This window comes from Felis catus, chromosome A2, assembly GCF_018350175.1.
Source record: "Felis catus isolate Fca126 chromosome A2, F.catus_Fca126_mat1.0, whole genome shotgun sequence".
Classification (NCBI taxonomy): Eukaryota; Metazoa; Chordata; class Mammalia; order Carnivora; family Felidae; genus Felis; species Felis catus.
Window position 1 is genome coordinate 155,455,093 of NC_058369.1, and position 24,597 is coordinate 155,479,689.

Consider the following 24,597-nt stretch of genomic DNA (forward strand, 5'->3'; position numbering starts at 1 on the left):
CGGAGGCTGCACCTGCCCCCCCGGAGGATGCCCAGAAGCCAGCCGGAGCCTCCCCGGATCAGAACTTTTTAGGCTGTCCGCCCCCATCCCCGCAGTCCCTGGGCCGCGCACCGGCAGGCGGGGGCGAGGGGGCGCCGCCGCGCGAGTCCCCCTCCGGTCCCCCCTCCCCCTTGGCTCGGCCGCCCGCCCGCCGCTTTGTTCCGGGCGCGCGGAGGGAAGGCGAGGCTGCGGCGGATCATGCCCATGGTGTAGCCGCCAAGCGGAGGCATGGCTGCCGGAAGGTTACTGCTCTATACGGGCCTCTCGCTAGCGCTCTGCGCCCTCGGCATGCTGGCCGTGGCCATCTGCTCGGACCACTGGTACGAGACGGACGCCAGGAAGCACAGGGACAGGTGCAAGGCCTTCAACACCCGCCGGGTCGACCCCGGCTTCATTTACAACAACAACAACAACTTGCCGCTCCGGGCGAGCCGCTCCCGCCTGGACCGCTGGGAGGGCAAACTCCTCCGGGCCCGGAATCGCCGGCAGCTCTTCGCCATGAGCCCGGTTGACGAGTGCAGCCGGCAGTACAACTCCACCAACATGGGCCTCTGGAGGAAATGCCACCGGCAGGGCTTCGACCCCGAGATCGCAGCCCTCATTCGGAAAGGTAAGCGCGAGGCGCGAGGCGTGGCGCTGCGGAGAGCCCGGCGCCTCTAGGCCCGGCAGCCCTCTCCTCCCTTCGCCCGGCAGCCCTCTGCCCCCTTCGCCTGGCCACGGTCTCTCCGGCCTCCTGCGAACGGGAGGTCAGGTTGTCCAGGCCCTGCTGAGCCTTGGAGCGGCCAGAACTTGCCTCCCGATAGCCGGTAATGGAGGCTTACCTCTCTCTGCCCGGCCTCTTGTCTTGCGTTTGTGTGATGGGATTCCCGTGGAATATCGTGGTCCAGGGTTTTTATCCAGGATAATGCTTCATCAGTCTCTGAAAAGGGAGGGAATCCGTCGCGTTGTGTTCTTTGCAGAGGAAGCCCCTTTGAGAATGATGTGTCCGGCAGACAGCCTCCTAGTTTTAATCTTTGTTTTAGATGTTGAACCGATTCAGGAGAAACATCTCACTGAGAAGGCCATATTCACGCCACAAACGTTTGCTAAGTGCTAGTCTATACCCGGCGTGGTGCAGGCATTGGTCATATAAACATGGATAAATCACAGCCCCTGCCCCATTGTAGCTCCAGGCCTGTTGACCAGATTCTTGGTTTCTCCTTTTGGGGAAATGGTTGGCAAAAGTGACTTGTGTGCTTTGAATTTTAACAGGGCCTAATAAACACATAAAAAGTAGTTCCTCACTTTAGAGAAAAAAAATTACCATTTTCAGAAGACTTATATCAAAAATACCTAAAGTACTCCAAAACATAAAACAGACCATATTTACTAATGATAAAAATTTCTTTCATACTTTCTTTCATATGATCACATACATTTTTAAAAGCCTGTTCATCTCATGCCATTTGTAAATCTTGTGTGATTTATACTTTGGGGACCACCCTGTTCTATTAGTCCACTGAACTGTTGTTTGGATGTATTATTAATATTGCTCTGAAGAAGAGAATACGTTCTCTCCTATGGTAGTTGCATTCTGGAAGATGTGGTGTGATTTTATGAGTGTTGTTCTTTTTTTTCCCCTTTGCTGTGTTTCATTCTCTTCAACTATTAAATGCTGATGCCAAGGTGAAAATGATGTTGTTACCTGCAAAGTCTTTGAGTCAAAGATAGAAAACAGTTCTTTGTGTCTCCTAATATTATAACACAGGTTTGCTTCTGTTTTAAAATATTATTTGTGAGAGCTGATGTTCTTTGATTTATAAAAATATTGAAATTGATCAGAAAAAAGTGGTAATTTGAAAAAAGCCAATTGTTGAAGAATGACAAACAGTGGGTATGATCTAGGTGGCAAGTCAGATTTAGAAAAGTCCAGAAAGAGAATCCGTCTGAATGTTTATTTTGTAGTTTCTGTAGAATGACTAGGGATTTTAGCCGATCCAGTTATTAATGTCTTAATATTACAAACATCACAACTGCTTCGTGGTTAGTCTCCTATATGAAGCAGGTGGACCCATTCGGAGCTCTACAACTTTGTAAAGATGCACAGAATATTAGAGAATTCCAGAAGAGAGCAACTTGGCTTGGATTTAAAAGTAGGAAAACAAGAGAAACCAGACTCGTTTTTGACAATGGGTGACTTCGTAACAGTTTGCAGGTTCTCAGATTCGTGAAGTGTTATTTCGTTCCTTGTTTTCCATTTTCATCAAAATTGAGATGGTAGGAAGTTGGCTGAAACGGGAGGGAGAATTCATGTTAATAATAATGCCTGATAAGCAGTGGTAGGGCTTGCTGAAGGACATTCTTGAATTTCCTTTCTTAAATGTCTCTTGCAACAAGATGGGTATCCTTCTGTCTGCTATTGGTTAACGCCACTTAGAGAAAGGGGGATGGAGTCCGTATCTTCTGGTGGTTCTATAGAGGGCTTTGATTCCATGTTGCTTTGCCTGGCAATCCGGCTAGAAAGGTTAACTTGGTCTGTGCACCAGAGAGATTGGTTACCATAGTGACATGTTCTTCCGGTGAAGCTGGAAACACAGTGACAGGGAAAGGGATAGGGGAAGAGTGTACAACATTTTGACTTTGTATCGACTGATTTTTAATTGCAGCAACAGAAAATGGACACGGCACAGCAGGGGGATTGAATACACTGATACCTAGAGTTGGCAGGCATTGTATTTCACTTGGACTAATGGAGATGCTGTTCCCCATCACCCAAAATACAGCAATCACTGTCAGCTGCAAGCACCCGCTTACCATGGCCGTTTCTGTCCATTTGACATTCTTGTTAGGTATTATTGAGATAGATGGCATGCCAGCCTTACAAATCTTGAGAGACTTAAGGTCACTATCTTCATTTTTAACCTCGAAGCATAATATTTGAGAACTAGATCTTCCTTTTCTAAGCAACAATAGACACATTTTGGAAATAAGGGTATCTTATATTAGTAGAATTCACAAGCAACTCCAATAACATAGAACATAATTTCTAGACTTAATCCGTGTTCTTTCTAGACCGGCAGATGTTAGAAGGAAGTAAAAAAAAAAAGCGCCCAGAAATTGATATTCCTCTATTTAAATTTAGGGCAGGCATCTTAGGGAAAGATATTTATCTCACAGTATTCATTACCAGCCTCAAAAGATACGGTAGGCCTTTGTCTTTTGGAGGAACATCTCAGATTAAAATGCTGGGAGATATGTGTTGGGCAAGGGGGACGGGACACCAGAGAAAAAGACTGTGTAAAATCTGTCAATATTAGGGGAAAATTAGAGATTTATCTAAATGATCATACAGCTCCACGAACTCAATCATTTGTTAAATCAATGTTCATTACATTAGAAAGTTGCCGTCTGTGCATTTTAAAACACAACCAAACCACATAATTAATAAGAAAACAAAAGTCAAATCTATATCTGATTCGAAGATAAAGTCCTTTAGATTCATGTTCTTTCTGAAATCCATTTCTTCGATGCCCTGTTGCCATGTGTGTACCAATAACAAATATGCATTTTTGGTCACGGTATATTTATTCGTTTGTCTTATTGAACTGTTAAGTTCCTGAAGGGCAGGAAAGATATAATTTGTAAAATACATTCACCAGATGCTTGGTACTTGGGAAATATCTCATACAAATTAGGTTCACAGAAACGTATCCATCAAGAGCTTATTCTAATTGTAGGAACACTTGTGTGGGAATCCAAATAAAGGATTAGTCAGAAAATTGTGATGAAAAAAAAATGAGCCAGCATGGCTCTCAGGGTAGGTTAATATTGCAACAGATGCTGAATAATTTAACAGGGAAGGTTTTTTTGAGCAAAAAAGTTTTGCTACGGAATAAGGGGAACAGTACTTTTTTGCATAGCCGATGTCACTGAACAGACATTTATCACCCACAATCATTATTTTTCACATTAGATGAGATTTTAATGATTTCCTTCTTGGAGGTGGGATTGGGTAGAGGGTGCAGCAAGGATAGATCACCCTTGAATCCCCGCACGACTGTGACCATAATCAAGTCCTCTTGTCTTGCTTTTCAACCATGTCAACGTCTCCCTAGTAAGTCACTGCAAGCACGGGGGACAGATCAATGACAGGATCAGTTTCTGAAATCCAAGAGACTTCCAGACCCTTAGGAGGAATAGCTACAGGTAGGATTTTGTTCCAGGGAACATTTACATTCTTTGATTTCTACTGGCATGTTATATTGATATGGCTTAAAATAAGTAGACCTTCACCTGAGACTCTGAGAACTTTTTTTATTATTTGAAAATAGGCCTTCTAGTAGAATTTGATCTATATAATCATAGACTGGTTGTCTCTGTATTGAGGCTTATTTGAACAAAACACTGCACATATTCACAAATTAATAATGTGCTCAGCAAATATTTACTGCACATGTATTATGTGATGGACACACATCCCTGGAATGAAGTGATGGATAATACCTGGGCCTTAAAATTCCCATAGTCTGTTAGCGTCACAGGGGATAAATGACAACGACAGAGCAGCAGCTACAGATGCGGAGAAGCACCCAGCAGGCAGTGATGGATGGTGTTGGCAGTGGGGCAGGGGGATGGGGGTAAGCGGGGAGGGGTGGGGTGGAGAAAGGTGCCTGGAGGAAATGAAATCGAACACAATTTTCATGAACTTGGAGGTGGATGGTGAGGAAGGGCATGTCAGGCCAAGAGAGCCATCTGCATAGCCACAGAGCTGTGAGACAGCAGCTTGGCCTCGTGAGTGGTGATTGCTGGAGTGAGTGAGAGGGGCAGGGAGTGGAGCTGGAGAGCCGGGAAGAGCCAAGTCAAGGAGCTTGTATACTCACGTCCCTGGTAGCTGTAACGCCCAGTAGGGTAGCTGCTAACCACAAGTGGCTCCTTAAATTTAAAATAACCAATATAAAATGAAATTAAAAATTCATTTCCTTAGTCACGTTGGCCACATTCAAGTGCTCAAGAGCCGTGTGTGGCTCGTGGCTGTCATATTGGACAGTGCAGGTTAGAGAACATTCCTGTCATCCCAGAAGGCTCCATTGGACAGAGCTGCATGGAACCCAGAGCCTCAAAAGAGCAAGCACGTACTTGGTTTCAGATGAGGAATTAAATTAATTAAACATGATAACTTGACCTCAAATTTAAGTATATTATTCTACACTTGAAGAAACTTTGCTACTTGAATATTTTGGGCAGAAGGTTTGAGTTCATGGTCAATTATACGAAGTCTATATTTTATTAACTTCCCATCTTTAAGATTCCATTAAAATTCCATCAGAATTCTCACATGCTTGTCTAGTCTCTCCTTGGCCTCTCTCCACTCCATTCAGAGAAACTTGCCTTGTTGTCTGGATGGAAAGGGTTAATAATAATAATTGCCAAACATGATGCCAGGTACTCCTCTGAGAGTTTTCCATATATTCGCTAATTTATTCTTCACAATAACGCTCGAGGTGGGCATTATTATTTTTTTCATCCCTGCGCTACAGTTGGGGAAACTGAGGCATATACATGTCCATTAACTTGCCAAGTCTCACGATAAGGAAGCGAAGGTGCCAAGATTCGAATTCTGGCTCCAGGTTTGGTGACTCATGCACTGCCCTCTCTTGTCACCATAGGGTCTGCTGGGTGGGGGGTGTAGAGTGGAGAAGAGGCTGGGGTATTGATTCCTCAAACTGGAAAAGAAATGAGAAGCAATTGTAGAATGTCACCAAGGGGAGACCTGCTTGAGAACTCCCGCTTAGGCCTGTAGGGGAAGGTCATGTTAAAGTAGTTCATACACTTTGCTTTGAAACCCACTGACAGAAGCCCTTCCACACTTTGGTACGTGATTTAAAAAAAAAAATTATGTTTATTTATTTTTGAGAGAGAGACTGCGAGCAGGAGAGGGAGACACATAATCGGAAGGAGGCTCCAGGCTCCGAGATGTCAGCACAGAGACTGAGGTGGGGCTCGAACCCATGAGCTGTGAGTTCATGACCTGAGTGGAAGTCAGACGTTTAACTGACTGAGCCACCCAGGTGCCGGATACATGATTTTCAAGTATTTATTTTGCTCACTGTGGTGGATGCTGAGGTTATGGCCACCCTCATTCATTCCGCAAATATTAGCTGAGGGCCTAGGGGCTGGGCATCATGGATAAGCTTACATTCCAGTGGGGAGAGACAGACAATAAATAAATACATGTGGAATAAAAACAAGGGGCGCCTGGCTGTCTCAGCAGAGTGTGCAACTCTTAACCTCAGGGTTGTGAGTTCAAGCCCCATGTTGGGTAGAGAGCTTCCTACAAAAAAAAAAAAAAAAAAAAAAGGTACTACCTTAAAAACCTGCCACTTAGAATAAAAATGATCCCTAATGAACTAATCAGTATATAATATAATGTGAAGTAGTGAAGAGCATGAAGTGTCTTTGCTTTTAGGAAACATAAAGAGCACCTGGGTGGCTCAGTCGGTTAAGCATCTGACTCTTGGTTTTGGCTCAGGTCATGATATCACCATTCGTGGGTTCAAGCCTTGCATCAGGCTCTGTGCTCACAGTGAGCCTGCTTGGGATTCTCTCTCTCTCTCTCTCTCTCTCTCTCTCTCAAAATAAATAAACAAACTTAAAAAGAAAAGGAAGCAGGGGCGCCTGGGTGGCTCAGTCGGTTAAGCGTCCGACTTCGGCTCAGGTCATGATCTCGCAGTCCGTGGGTTCAAGCCCCGCGTCGGGCTCTGTGCTGACAGCTCAGAGCCTGCAACCTGTTTCAGATTCTGTGTCTCCCTCTTTCTCTGACCCTCCCCTGTTCATGCTCTCTCTCTCTGTCTCAAAAATAAATAAATGTTAAAAAAAATTTTTTTAATAAAAAAAGAAAAGGAAGCATAAAGGGGAAGCTGGGCAAGTAAGTGAAAAATTCGCAGGTCCATTAGTTTTGGTTTTGAGATATAGGGAGGCTTTACCGGCTCACAAGGAAACACATGTAAACACCCACGGCCTTTGTATATAGTGTGTGCCCCATGCATACACATTTTGTGTGTGGCCAAATGCGCAAGTGAGTGCGGTCACATCATCCTCCCTCTTCACTCTGAAATACAATGAACCAGTGAGAGGTAACATTTAGGAGTCCTGTGACTCAGTGGGCAGGTGCACGGATGGGAAGAGAGAGAGGGTCGGTGTGATGTGTTTTGCACACCTGCTGTGTACCAAGCGCTCCGCTAGGTGCTGGGGGGCAAAACGAGGAGGCATCACATGGTGCCTGACCTGAGGGAACTTACACTCTAGCTCACGGTTTCCCAAATTCATTGTCATGTGTGGCTGGATCAGGCTCTTCCTCAGAAGACCACATCTGTGTCAACCAGATCAGGAGTCAACTGGTCAGGAGACTCGGGTCGGGGGCGTGAGTTCTTTTTATTGAGTCAACAAAGCCAAGAGCCATGTTTCTTTTCCAGAAGGTCAGCTTATTTCTTCTTGTACTGTAGGGTTGGTAAGGATCAATTACAAGATCGATTCTGTATATTCCACTTGGGGTTGTCGGTTACAAATATTTTTTCCCTCTCTGCTGTTACTAGGTGGTCCTAGGCCTTCAGGCAGAATTCTGAACACACTGTGGGCTAGTCTGACCCTTCACGTGTGGGCACATAAACATCTAGGAATGAAGGAGAGTGAAGTCACAAATATGTATTCAGATGCAGATACTTTTACAACTACGTACTCCAAACAATACGCAGAAAGAGGAGGGAGCGGGTGACCTGGGGGATGAGTGGACAGAAAATTGATTTGAACATCTGGATTGGACATCTGCTGTTTCTGAGAAAATGCATACGTTTTTTTCCCAAAGGACATTGTTTTGTCAAATGGAAAATAGTGAGTTTGGGTTGTATAAACTTCAAGACCTTTCACACTCTAACGTTTGATGAGAAAGTTAAATTTAGGTGATAGAGTGTAGATAATAGATAAATGGTTGAGAAAAGGTGAACCCGGAGAGAAGGGAAAGGAGGGGAGAAAGGAGAGAGAAAGGGGCCACTTCTTTTTTTTAATGTATTTATTTTGAGAGAAACAGAGACAGTGCAAGTGGAGGAGGGACAGAGTGAGAGAGAGAGAGAGGGAGTCCCAAGCAGACTCCACCCTGTCAGTACGGAGCCCCACAGGACAGGGAGTTGGGGGGGGCGTTTGAAAGAGTGAGATCATCACCTGAGCTGAAACCAGGAGTTGGTCGCTTAAGCAACTGAGCCACCCAGGTGTCCTAAAAGAGCCCACTTCTGAAGGGAGCATCCCAGGGTGCTAAAAGTGTGGAAGGAAGAGGTGAGAAACAAAGCAGCTAATTTCATACCCGCACACAATCATGTAACACAACTTCGCTGCTTCTCTTTGGAATGATTTGAAATGTCTTGTTGCAGATTGGAGTTAAACACTGAGTTCATGGAGAAACGTGGGGATGGCTGCCCAACAACGTGAATACACTCAAGGCCACCGAACTGCATACACTTAAAACTGGCTAAGATGATCAGTTTTGTGTTGTGTATGTTTTACCGTAATTAAAATACATAAATTAATTAATGAAAAGAAATGGTAAAACTTAATAGAGAAAGGAACTGTATTACTGGTCAGTGTGTAGGATACTTTATAGCCAAAGATCTTCATTCTTTCAACACACTGATTGAGCACCTACATGTGCTGGGCACTGGAATGCTTAGGATGCAGAAGTTAATAAAACAGACAAAATGCCTGCCCACATAGGTCTTACATTTAAACAGTTTTGAGAATCATATATATATATGATTATATATATATAATCATATATATATATATATATATACACATATATAGTGTATATACACACACGATATATATATGTATATATATACATATATCCGTGTAAAATATATATATTCTAAACAGTTTTGAGAATCATATCTTTTTTGGCTTGCTTTTTAAAAACAATACTTTTAGGGGGTGGCTAGGTGGCTCAGTCAGTTAAGCATCCCACTTTGGCTCAGGTCATGATCTCGCAGTCTGTGAGTTCAAGCCCTGCATTGGGCTCTGTGCTGACAGCTCAGAGCCTGGGGCCTGCTTGGGATTCTGTGTCTCCCTCTCTCTCTCTCTGCCCCTCCCCTGCTTTTGTGCACGCTCTCTCTCTCTCTCTCTCTCTCTCTCTCAAAAATAAATAAAACTTAAAAAAAAAATAAAAACAATACTTTTAAAGAGCATCAAGATATAAAACGAATAAAAGTAACAAATACATCTCTTGGGTCATTTAAAAATTATTGTAAAATGAAGAGCTCTTACTGCGTTTAGTCTTTTGAGCTCCAACTATGTCAGGCACATAACTTGGCGGATCCTGAGAGAAATCCATGGTTCCTGTCCTCAAAGAACAAACAAAAGGAGGAAGTGTGCAAGGAGACTAATAAATATAAGCCCTAAGGTTGCTTCTAGGAGAGATTTATTTACATGTCAGGGGCCTGAGTGGTACTTGAATTTTGGAGCAGGTAAGGGAGGCTTTGCAGATGAAGGAATGTTCTTAGAGTCATTATTTGTGGACGGATAAGGTGAAGTCTTAGCCTTATTAGTAATTTAAAAATTACTAATTAATTTTGACAAGTCTTGACAAGGCTTGACAATTTTGACAAGACTTGTCTAGTCTGCCTTCCACCTACCCTTGTCCCTCAGACCCCCCAGTCCTTCTCCCAAGAGGCAGCCATTGCTACCAGATTTTATAAATCATACCAGAGGTGACTTATTCAGCAGTGTTTATTTTTTTTTATTTTTTTATTAAAAAATTTTTTTTTAACGTTTATTTTTGAGACAGAGAGAGAGAGAGAGAGAGAGAGAGCGAGCATGAACGGGGGAGGGGCAGAGAGAGAGGGAGACACAGAATCGGAAGCAGGCTCCAGGCTCTGAGCCATCAGCCCAGAGCCCGACGTGGGGCTTAAACTCACAGACCGCGAGATCGTGACCTGAGCTGAAGTCAGACGCTTAACCGACTGAGCCACCCAGGCGCCCCTATTCAGCGGTGTTTAATAGCAGCACGTATAAATTTAAGTCAGGCAACGAACAGATGATTCAAAGATGAAAAAAGTTTATTTTTTATAAATTTGTATACACAGAGATGGTGTTTTAAGGCCTGCTCCAGGAGTCACCAGGAATTGTCTACAGGTGATGTTTATGCTGAGTGGAAGCTGCTATTGGCGTTCAAGGAAGTTTGACAGATTTGCTGTTTTATGGGAGACTGCAGTATCTGAATTATTTCAATTGATTTTTTTTTTTTTTGGCATCGAAGTATTTTGCCAAGAAAAGGCAATTTACTTTATATTAGGTCATCTTCATAAATTTATATCATTTCCTGCGTTTTAAAATGCCCTGCTGTTCTATATTCTGAACCTCACTCCGTTGGACACTTTATTTGCTCTAGAGCGTCTCCCTTTCAATTTTGGCCTGAATTTCTCTTAATCTTTATAACAGCGGTTCTATTTAGGCAAACACCACTCCTATTCCCCAAAGCCCTGGAGTGTTTCACAGAGCTGGATGGGATGGGGTTGTTTTTACCCTAAGGAAGCTCTGCGCTCATATGCTGCTGTGTGTGTGCTGACACCACACTGGAGTGCAGCTGGAATCTATCTCCGGAGGCTGAAGACACGTATACTTGTGCTCCTGCTATATTCACATGTATGGACACATGTCCAAGAATGTATGGCGCCACCGCTTGGAACAGCAACAGAAATAAGCAAGACAGAAAAACTTACGTGCCCATGAATAGGAGAACAGATGATGAGGTACGGTATAGGGTCATACAATGGAAACTATTGCCATATATTTAAAATAAATATACATTTATACATTTCCAAGTGAGTAAACATAAAATTTGAGTGAAAAAAGCAGGATACAGAATGAAATGTGGAGTATGTTGCCATTTATATGAAGTTAGACACAGATCAAATAACATTAGGTATTGTTTATGGAAGACATTATTTGTGTTGTATTTGCAAGTATGCATGGGACTGATAAACCCAAAATGAAAGATGATGTTTACCATTCTTTTTTTTAAATGTTTATTTATTTATTTTTGAGAGAGAGAGAGAGAGATGGAGAGACTGATTGTGAGCAGGGGAGGGGCAGAGACAGAAGGAGAGAGAGAGAATCCCAAGCAGGCTCCACAGTGTGTTGCACAGAGCCCAACGGGGGGCTGGAACTCACAAACCTGAGATCATGACCTGAGCTGAAATCGAGTTGGATGCTTAACCAACTGAACCACCCAGGTGCCCCTGATAACCTTTATTTAAAAAATTTTTTTTAATGTTTATTTATTTTCAAGAGAGACAGAGACAGAATGCGAGTGGGTTAGGGGGAGAGAGAGAGGGAGACACAGAATCCAAAGCAGGCTCCAGGCTCTGAGCTGTCAGCACAGAGCCTGACGCAGGGCTTGAACTCACGAGCTGTGAGATCATGACCTGAGCCAAAGTCAGTTGCTCAACCGACTGAGCCACCCACGTGCCCCATCCCCTGATTACCTTTCTTAAGACAGAGAAACAAATGGAATTGGGAAGTTGCTTTAAAATCATGTCTGGTATTTTATTTCTTAAACTGAGGCAAATGGGGAATGCACACAAGCAGGCTATTTGGAAAGTTTCTATGATCCTGACAATAAAGTTAACATTTTATTTTATTTTAACTGTGTTGTTCAGTGTTTAGGAGGCAGGTTCTTTAAGGAAAATTAATGGAAAACTTTGTTTCTGAGCTGATCTGTGACTGACTTTTGTGACTAGTAGCAGCAGCATTTAGAGGAGAATCAGGTAACTCCTAACCAACAGTTTTCACTGAAAGTAGCTCATGGGAAGGGCTGAGAACAAATAAAATTATGTTTTACTCACTCTTGATGTGGTGTGAGAAGAGGAAATTGAGGCTTTAAAATGATTTGTTTCTGGGACATCTGGGTGGCTCTGTTGGTTACGTGTCAGACTCTTGATTGTGGGATCGAGCCTTGCAATGGCTCTGTGCTGAGTGTGGATCCTGCTTAAGATTCTCTCTCCTTCTGCCCCTCCCCTCCCCCGCCTTGGCCCCTCTCTCTCTCTCTCTCTCTAAAGATAAAGGTTTTAAAAAAAGATTTGTTTCTGAGACAAAGAGTAATGTACAAGTCACTCCCCCCTTTGTAAGTTTCCTGCAGCTTGTGGAGGAAAACCAAGAGTTTTAAGGGTCAGAAAGGTAAACTGAAACTAATCCTCCAATTAACTTGATCAGACATAGAACTGTGAATAGAGAAGGCACGGAGACAGGGAGTGTGGGACGAGCCAGAGTCTGAGCGCCCACCTCTGGGAAGGCTCAAAGACCCCGAGATCGCGACCCAAGCCGAAGTTGGTCGCTTAGCTGACTGAGCCACCCAGGCGCCCCCTCAGAAGTTTTCTTATCACTCTGGAAACCAAATAGAGAATGTTAGTCGGTAAAACTTTGTGTTATTGATGAACACGGTTTAGCTTCTTCATCCTTAAAATTATGAGGGTGACCGTAGCCACGGGTCCCTCTGTTATGACAATGATTCGTGTCCACTGTGTTCAGACAAACTACAGCTGGAGCAGAAAAGACCTATCACAACGATAGCGGGGGCTCCATATTCACCTGATAATGCTGGGCCCGAAACACCAAAGCTGGGCCCGAAGTCCCTAGGGAATGTCCCTAGGGAATGTCCCTAGGGCCTGAAGTCCCTAGTGTCTCGTGAGGTTTCAGGGGTATTGAAGCAGAGTGACTGCCGTGCCTACGTTTTGGTAGCCACAGGGTTGACGAGATGCCCGGGAGCTGCCGTATCCGGGACGTGTATCCACAGGTGGCAGTGCCCATACTTCCTCAGGTGAATGACCTCTCTCTCTCTGGGAAAAGCTGGCCTCACCTTTCCCTGTCTCTCCTCGCTATGTGTGTTCGCACAAAGGAGAAACCGGAGGTAGTCTTGCTCAGCCCTAGTTCAGGCGTGGCCCCTCTCCTGGCCTGGCCTGCCTCTCTTCCTCATGCATCTTCAGGGCACTTTTGGGTCCCTGCCGCTAGGTTTCTTTTCCAGTCCCCGGCGGCTGGGACTGCTCCTTCTTTTTCAACACTTCATCTCTTCTGGCTTTGGAGGCAACCAACATTCCCTCTTGGATCGGCTTCTACCCCTGTTCTTCTTCTTTTTTTAAAAATTTTATTTATTTAGTTTTTTGTAATCTCTACACCTGACATGGGGCTTGAACGCACAACTTGGAGATCAAGAGTTGCACGCTCTTCCGATTGAGCCAGCCAGGTGCCCCTCTACCTCTGTTCTTATTCCCTCTTCTTTGCTGGCTCTTCTTTCTCAGCCTGTGTGGGGTTCTCCAACATTCCATTCTCCTGGAGCATTCTCTTTCACGCCTCTGGCTCTTTGCAGCCCTTGTAGCTCATTACTTGTCGCACTGGGAATCTGTCACTCAGACCTAACGTCCAAACAGCTCCTGTGGGATACCCTGTGGGATATCTCCGCTTGGATATCCCATGGGTCCCGAAGAACCTGTTTTCTCTTCCCGCGCCCCGAAGTCCTTTCTCTCCCATTTTCCTCCATCTTGATATCCCACCTCTCTAGTTGCCTAAACCAGAAACTTAAGGATCATCCTTAGGGCTCTCTTGTCTCCTGCCCTAGTCATCCATGCAGTGAACAAGTCACTTCTGCTGATATGTTCGTGCTTGTCCCCCCATCCTGTTCCAGCATTGCTGCTGTGGTTAGGTGCCCACTCCCTGTGCTTTTGCAGTGCCCTCTGGCTTCCTGCTCTCTATCTCATCTGTCCTCACTGCTTTCTAATCAGAGTGATTTTTCCTAAATGGAAATCTAATCATGTTATCACTTGCTCAACTCAGTGGCTCCCCACAGCGTATCAGTCAGGATAAGATCCATAATCTTCACCTTGGCCCATGGGCCCCCCAGGTCTGGCACCATACCTCCCTCACCCCCACCTGGGCATCTGGTCCTTTGGCGTGCCTTTCTGCATCCAGCACGCTCTTGTCCAGCCTTGATGGACTCCCCTGCCCCCGAACAAGTTGAACTGTTTTCTGCCTTGGGAACTTTTGCTTATGAAGCTTTTTCCTTGGCCTGGAAGTCCCTGTCCCTGCTCACCCCACCCCCCGAGTCTGCCTGGTCAACACATGCTTACCTTTTAGCAATCAGCTTAAGGCCCTCTCCTGTCCTCTTGCTTGGTGTTCTCACCCTGTCACACACCAAACGCTTGCTTCCTACCACCAGTGACATTTTATTTCCCCATATGTTTCCATCCTTTTGGAGACTGTTTTTGCACTATTTCGTATTCATCTTTTTATCCGCAGCATTTTGCATAATGCATGGGCCATAATAGGTATTTAATACCTACTTGTTGAATGAATGAAGGTTTATCTCAGTTAATGCAGTCGATCTGGAAATCTTATTTAACAAAGAGCCATAATTTCATTGGACTAGGGAGACTCACTATTAAAAGGAAGCCTGCTGTGAATTGTTCTGTAATGCATATGATAAACTTCAATTTATTTCCTTGGTGAAGGTTTGTATTTTCTTAAAGCACCCATATTTCTGACTCACAAGGGGAGAATTTCAAGTGGCGACAATTCAGTTTTTTTTGGATTTGACCTCTTCATTGTGCCCACTTTTTCTCCTCTTTAGGCCTTTTCGAGGCTGGCCCTTCTACCCTAAAGAGAGTAGGCAAAGTAGGGGGTTAAGTTAAGTACCTCCATTTCTTGTTCCTATCATGCAAGGAAGGATTTCCAAATTCACCTCTGGGTCTGGCAGGTGTGGCCATTCCCTCAGGATATTTTTCCAGGTTTCACAATATTTATCACCAGGAGTGTCTTCAGGCTATCTCAGGGAAGCCTCCCTCTCAACCACCTATTTAGGGCAGTGTCCTCACCTCTCCTTTGATATTGATTTCGGTCAGATAACGACCTGGAAACAGAGACTGTGCCTTCTGTGACCATCTCCGCTCTGGTTCATACCTCAGTTCACCGTTTATGACTTTCAACAGGAGTGGGTCAGTGATGCTAGGAAGACATGGTAAGTATTCCGTCTTCAGTATCTGGCATGCCCGATGCCATTGTTGTTGTTGAGCAATGCTGCTCACAGAAAACATCATCCCCATAGGGGGATTTGAGGACAGGGAGACACGGTGGGAGATTTGGGGACAGGGAGACACGGTGGGAGATTTGGGGACAGGAAGACGTGGGGGCCAACCGACACATCTTTGCTTGCAAAGACCCCCAAAGTGCTCAGTCAACAGTGGGTGAGAGAGATGTTTACTTCTCAGCGTCTCACAGGGAAGGCGATACTCCCAAAATGACAATGACTGTTGTTCTGGCTGGGTCATTTTATGGTGAAGGTTTTAAGGACTTTTCTGGCCTGTAGTCTGCTAAGGGCAGAGCCTACTGCTAGGTCGTTCAGATAAGTAGAATAATTCTTTTGCTCTCAGCAGCTAAATATAGATCCAGCCCCTTTGCTTGGTGCTCTAAACTAGGTTAAATAAATGATTCATGTCAAAGCAACATTTTATACGACCACTCTAACTCCTGGATTTATATGAGTTAAATCTGTACGGCGTTTCAGTTGGAAAAGTGAGTTCCAGCACCTTCTGCCCAATCCGGAGAAAGTGCTCAGGTTAAAAAAAAATGTAGATTGTATTTTCAGTAGTAACCATGGAGTAGGAATTCCAACAAAACTTGTGTTTTGAAGAGCTGGCTTAATTGTAAAAAATGATTTAAAGAAGCGTGGATGAACTGCATAGTGATGCGAGTCTCATAAAATGGTGGGTAACCCTTACCCTAGAAAATTGTCTTTTGCCTCGTATGTTTATTTTAGAACCTATAGGAACCTAGAGGCTTATTTCAAACTGGAAAGGTGGCATTTCATCTCTTTGGGTCCGCAGAGTTGTTAACATTTCAAAGAAGGACTTTTATGTTCCTATGCCAGCAGCATGCCTGTATCAGCTTTTATTACACATATCCGTAGTGGTGTGGTGGCTGGCTGGGCGCTTGTAGATCAATAAGCTGTAAAAAGGGAGAGGCATCGGAGGCCATAATGGCTTCTTCACAGAAGATAGATTGTCTCCAGGTAGTGAAGTGCATTTAGGAACTACAACAATGATATCCCTGTATTGAGATCCTGATTATTTAGAAGAAAGAAATGGCCACTCTCAAGGTGATGAGTCCTCTCATAAAGACTTTTAGCATGCTGACCATACATTCCGGGAGGTTTTGTGTCCACTGTTATAGCTGAAGTGAAAATAAACTCATTTGTTTTAATGGACGAATTCCCAGATGGAGAGATACAGAATCAATCCCGTTGGCCTCCAACACTACTTGATTGTGGTTGCTCTTGATTGTCTTATTAATTAAAAAAAAAAATCTTCTTGTAACCTCTACACGGGTTTTTAAGAGATGGCTGGGCTTGGGTACAGCATCAGTGAGGGGTTGGGAAAGGTAGAGGCCCTACATACGACATGATTGGGTGGGCTTGGAGTGTGTAGAAATGTACGCAAGGCAGCACAAAGCTCCTTACCTAAGGTTCTTGACCTGTGGATACACAGAGAGTACGCTGAGTGTACTTATTTACGGGTACCTTCCTAGGGATAGGGGATCGGAGAGGATGGTGACGTTTTCCAGTGCACTAACAATTTCCACTCTGTGCTTCTCCTTCATGATGCAGGAGTAAGTTACACAGATTATATATTCATTTATTCAACAAATATTTGGTGATACTTACATGTCAGGATTTGTATTGGTGGCTTACGGAACAGTAATTCACCAAATATGCAGACTCCCTGCCTACATGGGGTTTATGTCCCGATGAGCTAATTAAAAAGTAAATAAGTAAATATGTGGAATATTAGACAGTGATTAGTGCTAAGGAGAAAAAAACAAGGCATGGAAAGGGACAGGAAACGTGAGGCGGCAGGGTTGAAACCGTAGATAGCATGGCCAGGGAGGCCCTTGGTGAGAAGCGGGCTTTTGAGTAAAGAGCTGGTGTACATGAGCGAACCAGCTCTGGGGATAGTCGAAGTATGAAGATTTCAGAAAGAGGGAATAGTAAGGGCAGTGGTCCCGATGTTGGAGACACAGGGAGGATGGCAGAATGGCTGAGGGTGGGAGCAAAGAAGGGGCTTATAGTAGGATATGATGTTAGAGGAGTAAAGAGCTACCTCACGTAGGGTTTGAAGGTCATAGGAAGGAGTGGAATGGGCAGCCATCGGAAGGTTCTGAGAAGAGGGGTGGCATGATTAGATTTATGGTTTAAAAGATCACTTGGGTTGTTGAGCTAATAATAGATTGCAGTGGGGCATGTATACATAAACAGGGGGAGCAGCCAACAGAGGTGGTGGCTGGAACCAGAGCAACAGGGGGAAGAGATGGAATATATTTTGAATGGCAAACTGCCAGGACAGGCTGATGGATTAGATGCAGGGTGGGGGAGAAAAGGAGAAGTGAAAGATGGCCCCGAGGATTTTCACCCGGGGAGCTGGTGGACTGTGTTGCCATTTAAATCTAATGGATAGGACTGTAGGAGGATCCTGATTTGGGGATCCACCATTTTGGGTAGGATAACCTTTGCGACGCCTTTCAAGTGCTCAAGTGGACATGTCAACAGTTAGCTGGATGTCTTGGCCTGGGCTCAGGGAAGAAGTCTCCCTTGGGATGCAAATTTGGGAGTTCCTCAGCTTCTAGCATTTAAAGTCATGAGACTGAATGAGATCACCTGGAGAGCGATGGCAAGTAGAGAAGAAACAGGTCCAAGGATTAAGTTCTGGGGCACACTGACTTTACAGAGCTCAGGGAGATGAGGAAGCTTAGCAAAACTGACCGAGAAGAAATGGCTAGGGTAGTGAGACAAAAATTAGGAAAGCGTGGTGTCCTGGACCCAAGGAAAGCCACTGTGTTGAGGGGGAGGAAGTGATCAGTTGTGTGCAAAGCTGCCAGTGGGTCAAGTAAGATGAGGCTGAGACTTGAACTCCACAATGTGGAGGTCATGGATTTCAGTGGGGGGCTCAGGAGTGAATGGAAGGAGGGAGGGAATTGGAAACAATGAGTTTTGACAGCTCTCTAAAGGATTTTTGGTGTAAAAGCAAGGAGAAAAAATATGGTAGGTGGACTGAGAAAGTTAGATTAAGAGAGACTTAAAACTTTTTTTTTTTTTTTTTTTTTTTGAGAAGTAATAGCATAATTGTAGGCTGTTGGGAATGATCCAGTAGACAGGGCCAAAACTGATGGTGCAGAAAAAAATGATTGCTGGAGCAATTGCTGAAGAAGGTTGAGGCGGAAAAGAAGGTGGAGAGGAAAGGATAGAAGGAAAATTTGTGGCCCTGGAAGAAACACATATTTTGGGTGAGGCAGGATGTAAAAATCCAAGACAATTTTTTTTTTTTTTGGAGGGGGGCATTATTTAATTTCTTTATCTAAGGAAAAAATAACATAAGGTTTTTATATTTTTTATTTATTAAAAATTTTTTAATGTTTATTTATTTTTGAGAGAGAGAGAGAGAGAGAGAGAGAGTGAGTCAGCAAGCAGGGGAAGGGCAGAGAGAGAGGGAGACAGAATCTGAAGCAGGCTCCAGGCTCTGAGCTGTCAGCACAGAGCCCTATATGGGGCTCCAACCCATGAACTGTGAAATCATGACCCGAGCTGAGGTCGGACGCTTAACTGACTGAGCCACCCGGGTGCCCCCAAGTTTTTTTTAATGGCCAACTTCCTGGGGCACCTCAGTGGCTCAGTTGGTTGAGTGTCCGACTTCAGCGCAGCTCATGATCTCATGGTTTGTGAGTTCAAGCCGCATATCAGGCTCTCTGCTGTCAGCCTGTCAGTGCATAGCCCGCTTTAGATCCTCTGTCCGCCCCCCCCCTCCCCGCCCCGCCCCGCTCTCTGCCCCTCCCCCACTTGCACTCTCCCCCAAATCAATAAATATTTAGGAAAAAAAAAAAAGGCCAACTTCCTAAGTCCATCACCCAAATCTGGAAACCAGAAAGGAAAGATTTTTGTTATATATATATATATTTTTTTTCTTCTTTTTAAAAAGTTTTTCTTTAAATTCCAGTTAGTTAACATATAGTGTATATTAGTTTCATGCGCAAGACCATTTTTCTTTTTAAAAAGAAAATAGTGTGAATGGGGAGGGTCAGAGACACAGGGAGACAGAAAATCCGAAGCAGGTTCCAGGCTCTGAGCTGTTAACACAGAGCCTGACTCAGGGCTCGAACTCATGAACCATGAGATCATGACGTGAGCTGAAGTCAGATGCTTAACTGACTGAGCCACCCAGATGCCCCAAGACTATTTTTCTTGATGCAAGTTATATCAGTCATCTTGCTCCCACTACAAGCCTGTGGGATAATTTGAGCTAAGACCTTTAAGCTTCTTGAGAGAGTGTTTCTATAGCATGTCAGCATCTTACTGTCATTGAGCATTTAATGGGAGCTTCTCAGAAGAAAGTAGGATTGGAGAGTGAAGTCCATTCTGATTATGCATGTTGTCTTTGCTTTCTGCTTTATAAAAAGGACTTGGTCAGAGTAGCCTAACTGTTCCAGGTACTAGGTGGCTGGTGATTGGTTAGACTTTCAGAGACATCTTGCTCTCGGGCGTTAGTTGGAATGTGATGTGTTGTGTCTTGAAGTATGGTGCTCTGTAAAGTTTTAAAAGATTTCATTTGTTTTAAAAATTTATTCATTTTTGAGAGAGTGAGAGATAGAGCGCAAGCGGGGGAGGGGCAGAGAGAGAGGGAGACACAGAATCCAAAGCAGGCTCCAGGCTCTGAGCTGTCAGCACAGAGCTGGATGCGGGGCTTGAACCTACGAACCTTGAGATCATGACCTGAGCTGAAGTTGGAAGGTTAACTGACGGAGCCACCCAGGTGCCCCAAAGATTTCATTTTTTAAAGAGAGGACAGCTCATCCTTAAGCTTCTCTTACTAGGTGCTGTAGGACCCTCTAGCCAATAGTTCCTGCAATTTTCCGTTAAATAGCGTTACTTTTATGAGAATCTTAGGGTGCTTTGGCTCTGATGACATTCAGGTCATTTTTGAGATAAAGATGCTTTATTTTCAGGCTGGATAGTCACATTCTTGCCTTGTCATCCTAAAAATGCTGCACTGTGTCTACATTTCAGAGCCACTGATTAAATGACTGAAGACCTATGATGGTGCAGAATTAGTCTTCTTTGTCCATGGAAAACAAAGTCCACAAATTTCTGGTAATCTCTTGGCAACAAATATTTTCTATGATTGATGTAGGAATTAAAGTCACAAAATCTTCCTTTCTTGGGGAACAAAAGTCTGGATATGGTGCAAAAATTATGAGTCACATTGATAGGCAATCACTTGTCTGCATGTTTTTTGAGAGGGTGTGGATGTCATTCGCATTTTATTTCTTCCTTGGAGATGATAAGGATTCAAAATTCCAAGAAAAACCGTAAGTTCTAGAGACACAGAGTAACAGGTGCAAGTTAGTGGAGCAGGTGGTGTATAATTTCACCTTTGCCTCCTACTCAGAAATAGGGGGAAGCTAGGTCCTAATTTGGAAACCATGTGAGAAATGGCATTCATTGCTACCTATAATTGCACGTAACTTTTGGCTTTTTTTTTTACCCTTCTGGCTTGTGGCTGGGAGTATGTTTGATTCCATCTGTAAGCGTGTAGGTTCTGAACTTCCATGAAGTGCCTTTCGGGATGCATGTCATGACCAATTTTACTTTTTCAAGTGCTTGGAAAATTTTTAGCTTGCGTTTTTTTCCCTGTTGGGTTATTGGCCCTTCCCCCTGCCCCCCCACCCCCACCCCAACTATTGCAGTAATGGGTTTATTCAGTAGGCTGCTCTCCTGCCTAATCTTCTGTCACCTACTTGCTCTTTTTCATTTAGTAGCTGCTTATTCTCTCAATCACATCCTTTCATCAGTACCTTTTTTCACCAATTAAACCCTGAGCCACCTCGCCAGTATGTGGGGCATACAGGGTAGGTATGATCATTTCCATTTTACACAAGGTGCCAGAGACTTAAAAATGTTTATCATCTGTTGCTTGACTAGTAAATAGTGGAACCAAATGGGGACTATTGCCCTTTTCCATGTTCTTTCTTTCTTTTTTTTTTTTTACTTTACTTTTAATTTTATTATTATTTTTTAAAATTTACATCCAAATTAGCATATAGTGCAACAATGATTTCAGGAGTAGATACCTTAGTGCCCCTTACCCATTTAGCCCATCCCCCCCTCCCACACCCCCCTCCAGTAACCCTCTGATGCTCTCCATGTTTATGAGTCTCTTCTGTTTGTCCCCCTCCCTGTTTTTATATTATTTTTGTTTCCCATCGTTTATGTTCATCTGTTTTGTCTCTTAAAGTCCTCATATGAGTGAAGTCATATGATTTTTGTCTTTCTCTGACTGACTAATTTCACTTAGCATAATCCCCTCCAGTTCCATCCACGTAGTTGCAAATGGCAAGATTTCATTCTTTTTGATTGCTGAGTAATACTCCATTGTATATATATATACACCACATCTTTATCCATCCGTCGATGGACATTTGGGCTCTTTCCATACTTTGGCTATTGTGGATAGTGCTGCTATAAACATGGGGGGTGCATGTGTCCCTTCGAAACAGCACACTTGTATCCCGTGGCTAAATGCCTAGTAGTGCAATTGCTGGGTCGTAGGGTGGTTCTATTTTTAGTTTTTTGAGAAACCTCCATACTGTTTTCCAGAGTGGCTGCACCAGCTTGCATTCCCATCCATGTTCTTTCAACCACCACACTACTGGATGCTGCCTCACAGTGCTTCGTTGAATTAGAGATGTGCCTGTGTATTTTCCTGGTTTTCTCTCCTCCCTCTCCTTTTTCATTGCATCCATAGGAGTGACCAGATGGGTGGAGGGAGGTGCAAATACTGATGGTCGCTCCAGGCAACCAAGCCACATCTCTCTACTGGCATTGGCAGCCTCTGACATAGTATCTAGAGGGAAGAAACTACATTCCATACAACGTGATTAACCTCTTGGCCAGATTCTTGTTTTGACAGCTTATAATTGGCTTTCAGCCAGACTTGTGGGGGAAATGGTTTGATAGAGTAGTATTTCACTTTAAATATTTTGTTATACCATGCTTTAAATTTCACTTTAGGTCACATGTTTGCCCACTGAACAAAGGGTGGCTATCTGTTTGCCAAACTTATGTCTCTTTCCCAATGGGTGCAGAACCAAAGTATTTCCCCCAGTATTCTCTGCAGTTAGGTGTGGACATACAATTGAGTTATGACAGTGATATGTAGATATAAGTAATATATTCCATTTCCATGTCTGTCCCATAAAATCCTCCTGTGTGATCCCATGCTTTCTGTCTTCTTCTTTCTTCTGTTTGGATGCTGACAATCTGGGTGACATTGGAAGCCAGGATTCAAAGATTGCAAAACTTCGGGGATTCTGAGCCCCATTGAATGGGAATGGTTGTCTCCTCTGTCTTGCTGGCTGATTGGACTTTAGTGAGCAAGAAATAAACTTCTTAGCTGAGCCACTGAGACTTTAAAGTTTATCTGGTAATGTAGCTGGTATTTTTCATTATTTTCTCATGTATATAATAATTTAATGCATCTCTTTTGAACTCTAATATGAAGGCTTATATTACAACCACCATTAGGACAACAACAGAAACTGTGTGCACCTAGATTAGCACAGTAAATGATAGATCCTTCTACTAACACCAGCATTGTAGTAGAGTTTCATTCATTTATATATTTATCTATATGTAATTATAACAAGATTTGAAATAAAAGATTAATTCAGTACTTTTGCCTCCAAATTTTTAGGTATTGCCAAAGATTGCTTAACTTAATCCTGTTTATGATTTCAAGGTTGAAGAGAACCAACTTGGCCTCCAGCCTTTTGGCCAATAGAGCTCCAATGGAGTCTGTCCATGGTCCTGAAAATTTTAGCATCTTCATGGTGTCAAATTTGCAACCTTCTTCAAATCTCATTATCCTTAGTGTGTACAGTACTTCCTCTTACAAAACTTATCCACTAGACAGTTAGTTTTCTCCTAAAACAACCAGGCTTTCCTTTTATCTCAGCTTGCCAAAATTCTCTTTTCATAATTTTCTATTCTGATTTATGATGTTACCAAAAGAGCTCCCTGCTGCAAGTTCCCTTCTCCAAAATATGAATCCTTATGACTTTTTCCCAGTCAAGAGGCACCTCTCCAATTTATTACCTCTTTACTCACTCACTTGAACTTCTGACACTTGAGACTTTTGATACTGAAAAATTTCCCCAGTGCCAATGGAAGAAAGAATGTCCTTCTAACCCTAATCACTTATACCAGATTAAATACAGAACTGCTCCTTTAAAGGGCTTAAAGTTTGAAATTCCAGGCTTATCAGGTTTATCATGACACAGTTAAAAAAATTTTTTTTAACATTTATTCATTTTTGAGAGACAGAGTGTGAGTGGGGGAGGGGCAGAGAGAGAGGGAGACGGAATCTAAAGCAGGCTTCAGGCTCTGAGCTGTCAGCACAGAGCCTGATACGGGCTTGGACCCATAAACTGTGAGATCATGACCTGAGCTGAAGTTGGATGCTTAACCGACGGAGCCGCCTGTATCATAACACAGTTTTTTTTTTTTAATGCTTACTTATTTTTGAGAGACAGAGACAGAGTGTGAGTGGGGGAGGGGCAGAGAGAGAGAGAGGGAAACACAGAATCCGAAGAACACTCCAGGCTCTGAGCTGTCAGCACAGAGCCAGCTGCGGAGCTCGAACCTGCGAACCGTGAGATCATGACCTAAGCCGAAGTTGGTCACTTAACCGACTGAGCCACCCAGGCACCCCCATAACACAGTTTTAAAAATACTTTCGCTATCAGTCCAACTTTAAAAAATTTGTGTGTAAAGTGGTTTGTCTAGGCTTCTGTTTCAAATATCTTCATTAGAGTGTAGTTAACAGTGTAGAGTTATACTGCCTCCAAATTCCAGCTTCACTATTTATTGTGTGACTCTGAGCAAGATACTTAACTTTTCTAGACCTTAGTTTCCTTATCTGTAAAATGGAGATTTTATTTTTAACCAGCTCATAGAGTATTGTAAGGGTTGAGTGAGTTCATACAAGTAAAGACCTGAGAATAGTTCTTGGCATATAGAAGTGTTAGCTGTTATTATATTTAAAACTTGCAAGAAAATAGAATGGATTAGACAGGATCATTTATATGTAGGTCTCTATATTAGATAATTTCCAAAATGATCGCTGTTGCCAGAAATGCCTTATGGCGTAGAATTTCTAAAATATTTCATATCTGAAAGTCTCCAGTTTGTGATTTCTTTTGGGCTTTGTCTTCACCTTTTAAGTGAAATTTGTTCTTTTAATAATCTCTCTTTTATTACCAGTAATAACCAAATTATGGAAAGAGCCCAAATGTCCATTGACTGATGAGTGGATAAAGAAGATGTGGTATATTTATATGCAATGGAATATTACTCAGCCATCAAAAAGAATGCAGTCTTGAGGTGCTGGGTGGCTCAGTCAGTTAAGTGTTCGATTCTTTTATTTATTTGTTTTTTTTAAACTTTTT

At 43.4% G+C, this 24,597-nt stretch overlaps 1 protein-coding gene across 2 annotated transcripts in view; it reads left to right on the forward strand.

Annotated features, from left to right (window-relative positions):
- Window positions 1–267: 267 nt before the first annotated feature.
- TMEM178B (transmembrane protein 178B) overlaps window positions 268–24,597 on the forward strand; it is a 359,499-nt gene continuing 335,169 nt past the window's right edge. For both annotated transcript variants that reach the window (XM_003983112.6, XM_045052854.1), the window contains exon 1: window positions 268–649. In XM_003983112.6, the coding sequence (XP_003983161.1) occupies window positions 268–649 (382 nt within the window). The remainder of the gene's footprint in view (window positions 650–24,597) is intronic.